Source organism: Piliocolobus tephrosceles, chromosome 21 (assembly GCF_002776525.5).
Source record: "Piliocolobus tephrosceles isolate RC106 chromosome 21, ASM277652v3, whole genome shotgun sequence".
NCBI classification, from domain to species: Eukaryota; Metazoa; Chordata; class Mammalia; order Primates; family Cercopithecidae; genus Piliocolobus; species Piliocolobus tephrosceles.
The window spans coordinates 10,143,903-10,155,736 of record NC_045454.1 but is presented as its reverse complement, the minus strand read 5'-3'; the positions used below and the strand labels follow the sequence as shown (position 1 = coordinate 10,155,736).

General features: G+C 51.4%; 1 protein-coding gene across 1 annotated transcript; it reads left to right on the top strand.

Annotated features, from left to right (window-relative positions):
* Positions 1-5,302: 5,302 nt before the first annotated feature.
* Positions 5,303-7,814, top strand: LOC111520118 (tetra-peptide repeat homeobox protein 1-like). The gene is made up of 3 exons (XM_023182618.2): positions 5,303-5,332; positions 6,190-6,359; positions 6,883-7,814. The coding sequence occupies exons 1-3, from the start codon at positions 5,308-5,310 to the stop codon at positions 7,603-7,605; spliced, it is 918 nt and encodes a 305-aa protein (XP_023038386.1). The 5' UTR covers positions 5,303-5,307; the 3' UTR covers positions 7,606-7,814.
* The last annotated feature ends 4,020 nt before the right edge of the window (positions 7,815-11,834 follow it).

Here is an 11,834-nt window from a genome sequence, read left to right as displayed (position 1 = left end):
CTCACTGCAACCTCTGCCTCCCACATTCAAGTGATTCTCCTGCCTCAGCCTCCCAAATAGCTGGGATTACAGGCACCTGCTACCCACGCCAGACTAATTTTTGTATTTTTAGTAGAGACGGGGTTTCACCATGTTGGCCAGGCTGGTCTCAAACTCCTGACCTTGTGATCTGCCCGCCTCAGCCTCCCAAAGTGTTGGGATTACAGGTGTTAGCCACTGTGCCCGGCCTCTGTTTCTTGCATCTGTCTTCTTATTTTTTTCTTCTCCCCGCTGTACCCCACCGCGATGCCCGGCTTCCCAAGCTTATGATGTCTTCCTACTTCTGCACCTCTCTCTTATTTTCTGTTTTCTGGGAATAACATTTGAGCTCCTCCAAGGTCTGATGCCATCTGGCCCTGGCTCAAGTCTCCATCCTTCCTGCCCTGGCTTGCTGGCCTCTTCCTGTCCCTAAACAAGGCAAGCTCTGAGACAGAGGCCAGGTGTGGGGCTGAGGTGGATAGAGAGGCTTGCCACTGAGCTGACAACAGCCATTCTCAAAGTGTGGTTCCTGCTGCATCTCAGTGGCATCAGCATCACCTGCTAATCAGAAACTGAAACTCTAGGGGTGAGACCCAGGGATCTGGGTTTTAAGGAGCTCTTCAGGGGATTCTGATGCCAACTAGATATTGAAAATTGCTGGCTTATGGCTGGGCATGATGGCTCCTTCCTGTAATCCCAGCACTTTGGGAGGCCAAGGTGGGCAGATCACTTGAGGTCAGGAGTTTGAGACCAGCCTGGCCAACGTGGCGAAACCCTGGCTCTACTAAAAACACAAAACTTTGCCAGGCATGGTGGTGGGCACCTGTAATCCCAGGTACTTGGGAGGCTGAGGCAGGAGAATGGTTTGAACTCAGGAGGCAGAGGTTGCAGTGAGCTGAGATTGCGCCACTGCACTCCAGCCTGGGCAACAGAGGAGACTGTCTCAAAAAACCAACAAACAGAAAACAAAAAAGCAAAAAAGAAAATTGCTGGCTTAAACTTGGTGCATTGGTGGTGGCTGGGGAGGAGGCTGGTTTTCAAGATAATAATGTTGATCAGTATCTCTTGCAGGGGGGAGGTGAGGTGAGGCAGGGCCGCTAGTGACATTGCCCTGGGGACAAGCATGCAAGGACTGGGGAGGATTCTCCAAACCAGGGGAGCAGCGGAGGGATCAGGGAGGGTTCTCTGTGCCAGGTCCCCTCCTGAGCAGATGTCATGATAAGAGATGCCTGAATCCACCCAGGCCCATTGTATAGGTGGGGAAACTGATCCTGGAGGGAGGAAGGCTATTGCCCAAGGTCACACAGCTGAGGACCTCCAGGGCTTCCCAGCTGCTCTGAGACACTGCCTGGAATGTTCAGTACAAGGGAGTTGGTGAAATACCAGAAAGAGAAAAGCAGCCCCCAATGTCCAGGGGCTGGCCTTGCACTCACATCCAGGCCTTCCATGCTCTCTCTTTGGATAGAATGGATTTCAGGCGGGGCACGGTGGCTCATGCCTGTAATCCCAGTACGTTGGGAGGCTGAGGTGGGCAGATTGCCTGAGATCAGGAGTTCGAGACCAGCCTGGCCAACATGGCGAATCCCCATCTCTACTAAAAATACAAAAATTAGCTGGGCCTGGTGGTGGGCGTGTGTAAGCCCAGCTACTCGGGAGGCTGAGGCAGGAGAATTGCTTGAACCCAGGAGACAGAGCAGTGAGCTAAGATCGCACCATTGGACTCCAGCCTGGGTGAAAGAGTGAAACTCCATCTCAATAAATAAGTAAATAAATGAATAAATAAACAAATAAACATTATTTAAAAAAGAAAGGATTTCATAAAACACAATGCATGGTGCAAGAACTGGATTTAAACAAAGAAACAAGCACAAATGCACAAGGTTATTCCTTGTGTTGCCCTGAGCTCTCTGTAATCATGTCTGAACCCAGAGAGAAATATGTTGTTCAAATCACAAAGATCATGTCCTCCTATTCTGTCGAATACAAGTGACACTGTTTCTATACAAAAACCCTAGTTCTGGGCACTCCTCATCCCCCTCACCTTCAAGGTAAGAGAATCAGAATGACCCTCTTTTCCTGACCCTCTTTTTTGAACCCAGAGCAAAACCACTTTTCTTATTTGTTAAAACTGCAGTAAAATAGGCATAGCATACAATTTACCATCCTAACCTTTAATTTATTTGTTTACTTTTATGTTTTTAGAGACAGGATCTCGCTCTGTTGCCCAGGCTGGAGTGCAGTGGTGCTATCTTGGCTCACTAAAGCCTCCACCTCTCGGGCTCAAGTGATCCTCCCGCCTCAGCCTCCCGAGTAGTGTCCGCCAGCACGCCTGGCTAATTTTTGTATTTTTAGTAGAGACAGGGTTTCACCATGTTGCCCAGGTTGGTCTGGAACTCCTGGGCAAGAAATCCACTCGCCTCAGCCTCCCAAAGTGCTGGGATTACAGGCGTGAGCCAGGGCACCCGGCCCCAAAATGAAACTTTGTACTTATCAAATATTGAACTCCTCATTCTCCCCATCCCCAACCCTTGGGAACCTCTAGCTTATTTTCTGTCTCTATGAATTTGTCTATTTTAGATATTTCTTGGGAGTGGAATCATACAATATTTGTCCTGGCTTATTTCATCTAGCATAAATACTTTCTAGGTTCATGGAGGTTGTAGCCTGTGCCAGAACTTCCTGCTTAAGGCTGAAGAATATTCCATTGCATGGATAGACCACATTTTGTTCATTCATTTGATAGACATTTGGATTGTTTCAGCCTTTTGGCTATTGTAAAAGATGCTGCTATGAACATTAGTGCACAAATATTTCTTCACTTCCCTGATTTAAATTCTTTTTTTTTTTTTCCTGTTTTTAAACATTTTTTTTCTGTTTACATTCTTTTGGTATAAAAGTCACTCTGTTTTGAACCCTTTCCAAAACTATCAAATAAGCTCAAATCCTATAACATTTGCCATTAAAAGCAAGGGCAGCCGGGAGTGGTGGCTCATGCCTGTAATCCCAGCACTTTGGGAGGCCGAGGCGGGCGGATCACCTGAGGTCAGGAGTTTGAAACCAGCCTGGTCGATATGGCAAAACCCTATCTCCACTAAAAATACAAAAATTAGCTGGGCGTGATAGTGGGTACCTGTAATCCCAGCTACTCGGGAGGCTGAGGCAGGAGAATCGCTTGAATCTGGGAGGCAGATGTTGCAATAAGCCGAGATTGATCGCTCCATTGCACTCTAGCCTGGGTGACAGAGCGAGACACCATTTCACAATTATTTATTTCCAAGACAGGGTCTCGCTCTGTCGCCTAGACTGGAGTGCAGTGGTTTGATCATGGCTCACTGCAGCCTCAAATTCCTGGGCTCAAGGGATCCTCCCGCCTCAGCTTCCCAAGTAGCTGAGACTACAGGTACCTACCACCACGCCTGGCTAGTTTTTTAAATATATATATATATTTTGTAGAGATAAGGTCTCGCTATGTTGCCCAGGCTGGTCTCAAACTTCTGACCTCAAGTGATCTTTCTGCCTTGACTCCCAAAGCCCTAGGATTACATGCATGAGCCATCATGCCCAGTCACTATTTGTTTTGTTTTAGTTTATATTTATTTATTTATTTTGAGGCGGAGTTTCACTATTGTTGCGCAGGCTGGGGTGCAATAGTGCGATATTGGCTCACTACAACCTCCACCTCCAGGGTCCAAGCAATTCTCCTGCCTCAGCCTCCTGAGTAGCTGGGGTTACAGGCATGTGCCACCATGCCCAGCTAATTTTGTATTTTTAGTAGAGACGGAGTTTGTCTATTTTGGTCAGGCTGGTCTCGAACTCCCGACCTCAGGTTATCCTCCCGCCTCGGCCTCCCAAAGTGCTGGGATTACAGGTATGAGCCACTGCGCCCGGCCGAATTTTCTTATATTTAAATGTCTATCTTCACAAAATAGTACCAGTGAGCTTGTTCATCTGTTTATGCCTTTGTTGGCCAAATAAATAGCCACAGTGCAAAATCTCCGGGGTCACTACTGTGTTCCCAGCATGTCCTGTAGATGAAGCCGGACAACGCATGCGATGAGGAATCATTGCTGGGGATGCTGCTTTCTACAACAGAACTCTCAGTAGCTGGTGAAAACAATGAGTGAGGCCTGTTTATGTCTAAGTTTTATTGAATTTTGAAATTGATTGCATGAGTCATTTCTTTTTCTTTTTTTTTTTTTGGCGGGGGGTGGGGACGGAGTCTCCCTCTGTTGCCCAGGCTGCACTGCAACCTCCGCCTCTCAGGTTCAAGTGATTCTCTTGCCTCAGCCTCCCAAGTAGCTGGGATTACAGGTGCCTGCCACCAGGTCCAGCTATTCTTTTTGTAGTTTTAGTAGAGACGGGGTTCTGCCATGTTAGCCAAGCTGGTCTCGAAATCCTGACCTCAGGTGATCTGCCCACCTCGGCCTCCCAAAGTGCTGGGATTACAGGCGTGAGCCACCGTGTCCGGCCTTGATTGACTAATTTTTAGCTCCTCGGATCATGAGCCTTGTCAATCTCCTTGACCCCTGAACCCACATGGGTCCTGCTATGAGGAGATGAGAACAGCCAGGAGTCTGACACAGCGGATGCAGCCCTAAGGGACCTGACTTGTGTGAACCAAGGTCATGGGTTCCCTGTATACATCAGCAGCGGGTTCATTCACTCACAAGAGCCAGTCAGCAGCAGCCCATGGAAACATCCATCAGACCTGTGTCCCCTCCTGGTTGGAGGAGAGGTAACTACAAGAATGAATAGTAGGGGCCAGAGTAGGGGCCAAATAGTAGGGGCCAAAGGACCAAAGATGAGGCTGCAGGGTCATCCAGGAGGGAGAGGTGGTGGCTGGACAAGGCGGGCAGCCTGGGAGCCGGGAGGAGTGGCTAGACTCGCTGACATTGGTCATGCGGGGCCCCAGCCCTGGGAAGGAACAAGGATGACTCCTGGGGGCCGACTGGCGATGCCTCTCCTGAGATGGGGACCCCAACCACAGGTCACAATGCTGACCCCCCAACCCCGCGTGGAATGCTGCCTCGCCTGGGCCCATGAGGGTGAAACCAAGGCTGTGTTGCCCACTGAGGTTCCCCAGCTCCCAGCACAGCTTGGCAGGCAGTACCTGATCAGTGATGAAGGATTCATCCATCATTCAGCTCCTCCAGGGGGCGGGACTGCAGGGCAGGGTGGGAAAGGGAGGGTCCCAGCAGGGTGGGCCAGGGTGGGCACAGCATAGAAGTGATTTAAGAGCCAAGCCCTTGGCAGTACACACTCATGTCTGGGAACAGAGCAGGACGCAGGATGCAAGACCCTGGTCATCTCCAAGGTGAGCGGGGGCAGGGGTGTGAGGGGTCCGAGCTGATCCTGTGGGGGAGGCTGCAGAGTGCAGATCTGGGCAGCCAGAGCAGGGCTGGGCCTGCGCGGGTGGCTTCCCGTCCTGCAGAGAGGGGAGAACTTAGCGGCCTTTGGGAAATGAAAAATCACGCAGCGGCGCGGAGCATCTAACGCCTGTGATCCCAGCATTTTGGGAGGCCACGGTGGGAGCATCACTTGAGCCCAGGACTCTGAAACCAGCTGGGCCAACACAGTGAGACCCGTCTTTACCAAAAATACAAGTTACCCAGGGGTGGTGGTGCATACCTGTGGTCCCAGCTACTCGGGAGACTGAGGCGGGGGGATTGCTTGAGCTCAGGAGGTGGAGGCTGCCTTGAGCCGTGATCACATCACTGCACTCCAGGCTGGGTGACAGCGAGATCCCCTCTCCAAGAAAAAGAAAGAAGGAAAGAAATTAAACCATGCAGTTGAGTGGAGCAGAGGACTGGGCAGGTGTCTGCACCCCTGCAAGTGTCCCCATAGCCCTTGGATGGGAGGGGAAGGGGCAGCTGGGGAGGGCTGAGCAGGCCGGAAGCAGCCCTGTCTGCTCCCAGGTGAGACGACTAGGCTGCCTGCCTTCCCTTCTGTGGGGTCCCTAATAATACAGGAGCTGTTATCATGCCCATTTCCTAGATGTGGATCCTGAGGCCCAGAGAGGTGCAAGGTCTGGTCCGGTTACCAGGCTGCCATCCGCGGTGCCGCCCCAGCTCACACTGCCTGGGATCCTTGCCTGGCTCAGGGGACGGGGTCCCTAGGCGGGGCCGGGGGCTCCCTGGGGGCTTCTCTGACCTGTTTCCCTCCCGTCCCCAGGCCCTCCCGTGGCCCCGGACCCTCCAAGGAGACAGCGGCAGGAGCGCACGGTCTACACTCAAAGCCAGCAGGAAGTGCTAGAAAGTTACTTTCAGAACGACCAGTATCCGAACTATGACAAGCGACTGACTCTGGCGAAGACACTCGATCTCAAGGAGCACCAACTGCAGGTCTGACTCCCAGCCCTACCCCGCCCGCCCCAGTCACCCCAAGGAGCCTCTCCACCTCTGTCACTCACCGGGGCCTGGCCCGCCCGCCCATCTCCTGCCCTGCCAAGCAAGGGGTCCCGCCAGTGTAGACCCGGGCTGCATCTTGAGTCCTGTTCCAACTCTATGCTAACCCAAACCGGCCCACAGGATCGGTCCAAGCGATGTCCTGTGGACCCGCCCACAGGACATCGGTCCCCCACGAGGTCTCCCGGTGCCCAGACCTCAAGCCTCCCTCAGAACCCGCGGTCCCTCCCCTCGAACCCTCCCTGGCCCCCCGGGCTCCCGGGCAGCAGGCCCCGCTCCTCCCCTCCCACCCCACCCTCTCCCCTCCCTTCTCCAGGCCTGGGAGCCGGGGGCCCTCTTATGGTGGGTGCGGGGTGGGGGTGAACAGAGGGAGAGGTTGAGGCCGGCCCCGCCCCCAAGCGGCTCACCGGACCGCGCGAGCCTCTCCTTCACACCTCCTCCCTGTCCCCCCTGCTCCCAGGTGTGGTTCAAGAATCGCCGCGCCAAACTAGCTCGGGAGCGACGGCTCCAGCAGCAGCCGCAGCGCGTCCCTGGGCAGAGAGGCCGAGGAGCCCGCGCTGCACCCCTAGTCCCTGCAGCCTTCGCTTCCGTCCCTGGGGGTCCTGAGTTCCCGCAGGGCCGGGGTTCCTGGATCTCCCCTCAGCCGGGCCCCTGGGGAGTCCTCCCAGCAGCAGAACCCACGACCTACAGCCTCCACCGGACCTGGGGTGGCCCTGGGTGTGGAGCACAGGAGGGCCTCCCGGCTGCCCAGGGTCCAGGCCCTGGCCCAGTCCCAGCTCCTATCCCAGGCCCTATCCCAGGCCCTATCCCAGGCCCGGCCCAGATCCCAGGCCCAATGTCAGGCCCACTGTCAGGCTCAATGTTAGATCCAGGCTCGAGCCCAGGTCCATTCCCCGCCCCCATCTCAGGCCCAGGCCCAATCCCAGACCCAGTCCTAGGCAGAGCCCTGATGCCAGGTCCGGGATCACTCCCAGCCCCAGCCCCAGACGCCGTGTGGCCTCAGAGCCCCTATGCCTCCAACTTGTTGCCAGAAACCCAGTTATTCCCTGACTTCACGGAGCTGCTCCCGCCCGTAGACCTGTTGGAGGAATCCTCACTCTTTACCACCACATCTCAGTACGAAGAGAAGGATGGCTCCGTGGACGAAAATCACTCAGTCCTTGGGTCCTTACTGGATTTATAAGGGGCTTGTGCCTGCAAAGTTCTTCAGATCCCAGAGGGCCTGGAATGGCTGGTCTACACTGCTGGTGACTTTCTGCAGTGAATGCACCACCCTTTACCCACCCTGCTGCAGGCGGACATTTGCTGTCTTCACTATGCAGCCATCACAGGTGGCCTGTGGATGTGCCTGCCTCTCATTTGAATTGAGCCTGAGCATTTCTCTGCTGGGATTGGAGTCGCTGTTCACTGGGACGTTTGGCATTAGTGGATGCCTCTTGAGAGCTTTGTAAAGGGCTTTTCCCAGCCCTCCTGCTGGTCAGTGTCCTCCCCAACACTGAGGATTGTGAGACTTTTTAATGTTTGTTGATCCAGTGACTTGTGGCTTTGTGGTTGTAATATCCATTTCCCTGATGATTGAGAGATTGAGAAATTCTCATGTGGGCATTAGGCATTTTCAAATAGTGACTATTTTTAGTTTTTTTTTTAAATTTTTTTCTTATTTTTATTAAATAGTGACTATTCATGCTCTTTTGGGCCCATTTTTTTGTAGTTGATTTCATATAAGTATTTTTTTGAGTCAGAGCCTTGCTTTGCCGCCCAGGCTGTAGTGCAGTGGCATGATCTTGGCTCACTGCAACCTCTGCTTCCTAGGTTCAAGTGATTCTCTCGAGTCTCAGCCTCCTGAGTAGCTGGGACTACAGGTGCCAGCCACTGTGCCTGGCTAATTGTTGTATTTTTAGTAAAGATGAGGTTTCACCATGTTGGCCAGGCTGGCCTTGAACTCCTGACCTCGAAGTGTTCCGCCTGCCTCAGCCTCCCAAAGTGCTGAGATTACAGGCATGAGCCACTGCACCCAGCCACGATGTTTTAACATAAAACTCCATTGGGAGTTAATATTCTGCGAAGATCTCCTATTCTGTGGCTTGTCTTCTTGCTTTTGTTAAGTAGATCACTGTGCGTAGCATTCAAAACATTCATCAGCAGATTGATATTTTAGTGGAAGAAAAAAACCCAATTTAAAAATTAGACTTGATGGACAAAAATTGTTATAAAAGTTTTTTTCTTGAGACAGGGTCTCACTCTGTCATCCATGCTGGAGTGCAGTGGTGCCATCTTGGCTCACTGCAACCTCTGCTTCCCAGGGTCAAGTGATTCTCCTACTTCAGCCTCCTGACTAGCTGGAACTACAGGTGTGGTCCACCACATCCAGCTAATTTTTGTATTTTTTGTAGAGACAAGGTTCCTCCATGTTGCCCAGACTTGAGCTTTCAAGTTTCTTCAAGAAAATTGTTGGAATTTTAATTGGAATGACATCAAATTTATAAATGTTTTTGGGAGAAATTGAAGTTTTTACAAAGTCTAGTTGACTTAGTACTTATTTATATTCATTCAATTGGTGTTTTACAAAGGTTCTTCATGAAATGTTGTTATTGTTATTATTTTTCTGACAGAGTCTCACTCTGTTGCTCAGGCTGGAGTGCAGTGGCGCAATCTTGGCTCACTGCAAACTCTACCTCCCGGGTTCAAGTGATTCTCTTGCCTCGGCTTCCTGAGTAGCTGGGATTACAGGCGCACACCACCATGTCCGGCTAGTTTTTGTATTTTTAGTAGAGATGGGGTTTCACCATGTTGGCTAGGCTGGTCTCAAACTTCTGACCTCAGGTGATCCACCCACCTCGGCCTCCCAAAGTGCTGAGATTACAGGCGTGAGCCACCGCGCCTGGCTGAAATGCGATTATTTAATCACAGAGCTCTTGCAAGTATCTTTCTGTAGCTTTATTTCTTGCACTTCATTGTTACTATTGTCTGATATTTTACGTGGTATTTTAAATTTCTTATTTTTAAAAAATATACTTGCCTTGTACATAGGATTCAGTTGATCTGTTTATTTTGTTTCCGGGAACCTAGCTCAATTCTTCTGAATTCTCGTAACTTATCTGAACATTGTAAATTTGAAAATGAAAATAGTTCATGGTGCTAAGCCAACGAGCGCCCCCCGTCCTCGGCACTCCACACCCCTCTCCGCGTCTCGCTTCCTCTGCCGCCCCCTGGTGGCCGTCCTGGCCCTGGGTCTCCCCACAGCGGGTTCTCTGACCCTGTCCTGGTCCCGTTCAGCAAATGCTCTAATCCTCTTAGGCCAGGCCAGCCTCAGCGGAGCAGAGAGAGAATTAGATCAGATGTGGGGGGAAGGGAGGACGGCTGTGTGTGCCGGGGACAGACTGCCAGGATGTAATGAAAGCTCCTCCTTATCTAGCCGACCCTGGTAGTAAAATACACATAAAAACACGGAAACTTCACACCAGTCAGACTCTGACAGTATGGGAAGAGTAGGGAGGAATGTAATCCGTCTATTGTAGGTGAGGGAGTTCCTGTGGACATTCTGGCGACATCGGGGGAGAGGTGGTCCAGTCTGACTGTAGGTTCAGAATCACATCCTGGGCCTGGGGGAGGGATGGTGGTGCTCCAGGGCCCTGCAGGCATATCAGTGAATGGAAAATGGATTAGTTTATTAATGAATGAAGATGGAATTTGCATGTGCCCTGATTAGCTGAATAGAAAGTGAATGGATTAAGTAGAACAGAATTCCTCTCTTTTTCATCTCCTCAATTCTTTTTTTTGGAGACAGGCTGGAGTGCAGTGGTGCAATCTCGGCTCACTGCAACCTCCTCTCCCAGGTTCAAGCGATTCTCCTGCCCCAGCCTCCCGAGGAGCTGGGATTACAGGTGACCACCACCACGCCCGGCTAATTTTTATATTTTTAGTAGAGATGGGGTTTCACTATGTTGGCCAGGCTGGTCTGGAACTCCTGACCTCAGGTGATCCACCTGCCTCGGCCTCCCAAAGTGCTGGGATTGCAGGCGTGAGCCATCACGCCGGGCCATGGATTAGTTGTTAATGAATGAAGATTGAGTTTGCATGTGCCCTGATTAGCTGAAAAGAAAGTGAATGGATTAAGTAGAACAGAATTCCTCTCTTTCTAATTTCCTCAATTCTTCTTGTTTTTGGAGACAGGGTCTCAATCTGTCGCCCAGGTTGGTGTGCAGTTGTGCAATCTCGGCTCACTGCCACCTCCGCCTCCTGGGATCAGGCAATTTTCCTGCCTCAGCCTCCCTGGCTGTGACCACAGGCACCAGCCACCATGCCCAGCTAATTTTTGTATTTTTAGTAGAGATGGGGTTTTACCATGTTGGCAAGGCTGGTCTCGAACTCCTGACCTTAGATGATCCACCCACCTTGGCCTCCCAAAGTGTTGGAATTACAGGCATGAGTCACTGTGCCCAGCCTCAATTCTTTTTTTTTTTTTTTTGGAGACAGGGTTTTGCTCTGTCACCCAGGCTGGACTGCAGTGGTGCCATCTCAGTTCACTGCAACCTCTGCCTCCCAGGTTCGTGTGATTCTCCCACCTCAGCCTCCTGAGTAGCTGGACTACAGGTGCATGCCACTGCCCTGGCTAATTTTTTTTTTTTTTTTTTGTAAAGACAGGGTTTCTCCATGTTGCCCAGGCTGGTCTCAAACCCCTGAACTCAGGCAATCCTCCAGCCCACGTCTCCCAAAGTGCTGGGACCACAGGCAGGAGCCACCGCTCCTGGCTATATCTTCTTCATTCAATTTCCTTCCTTTTTCACCCAAGCAATGCCAGCCCCCTTCACTCCCTTCCAAATGTGAAAATTCCTAGGGAGTTTTACCGTCTCCTCGGAAGCTCTCCCGCCTCTCCTCATCATCCCAGGCTCTGTTCTGGGCATCTCCAAGGGAAACGTCTGAACTTCTCACTGGGCCAAGGAAGAAGAGACGAGGTGACTTTCAGAAGGCAGGCCTTGGAAATTCCCCATGTCTGTCTTGGCAACAGGAAGAATTTCTCTTTGTCCTGCCTATAGCCAAAAAGCGTAACATGAAAGGATTCAGGGTACCTATGAGAACAGGTCATTGTACCTTTGACAAATGGGTCAAGTTCAAGCTTAATATCATCCTCCATGTTCCGGGATGGAGATGGAGACAGTGCAGGTAGAAATGTCTTTGTCTTGTAAGGATCGGAGAGAGAGGGGCCATCGTGGTTTTTTTTTTTTTTTTTTCTTTTTTTTGGAGAGGGAGTCTCACTCTTTCTCCCAGGCTGGAGTGCAGTGGAGTGATCTTGGCTCATTGCAACCTCTGCTTCCCGGGTTCAAGTGATTCCCCTGCCTCAGCCTCCTGGGTAGCTGGGATTACAGGTGCCTGCCACCACCAAACCCAGCTAATTTTTTTTTTTTTTTTTTT

Excerpts from the sequence above, each read along its gene's own strand:
- LOC111520118 (XM_023182618.2), top strand. The coding sequence starts at position 5,308 with ATGCAAGACCCTGGTCATCTCCAAG. Across the intron at positions 5,333-6,189 it reads AGACCCTGGTCATCTCCAAG|GCCCTCCCGTGGCCCCGGAC; the intron begins GTGAGCGGGGGC and ends TCCCGTCCCCAG. Across the intron at positions 6,360-6,882 it reads TCAAGGAGCACCAACTGCAG|GTGTGGTTCAAGAATCGCCG; the intron begins GTCTGACTCCCA and ends CCCTGCTCCCAG.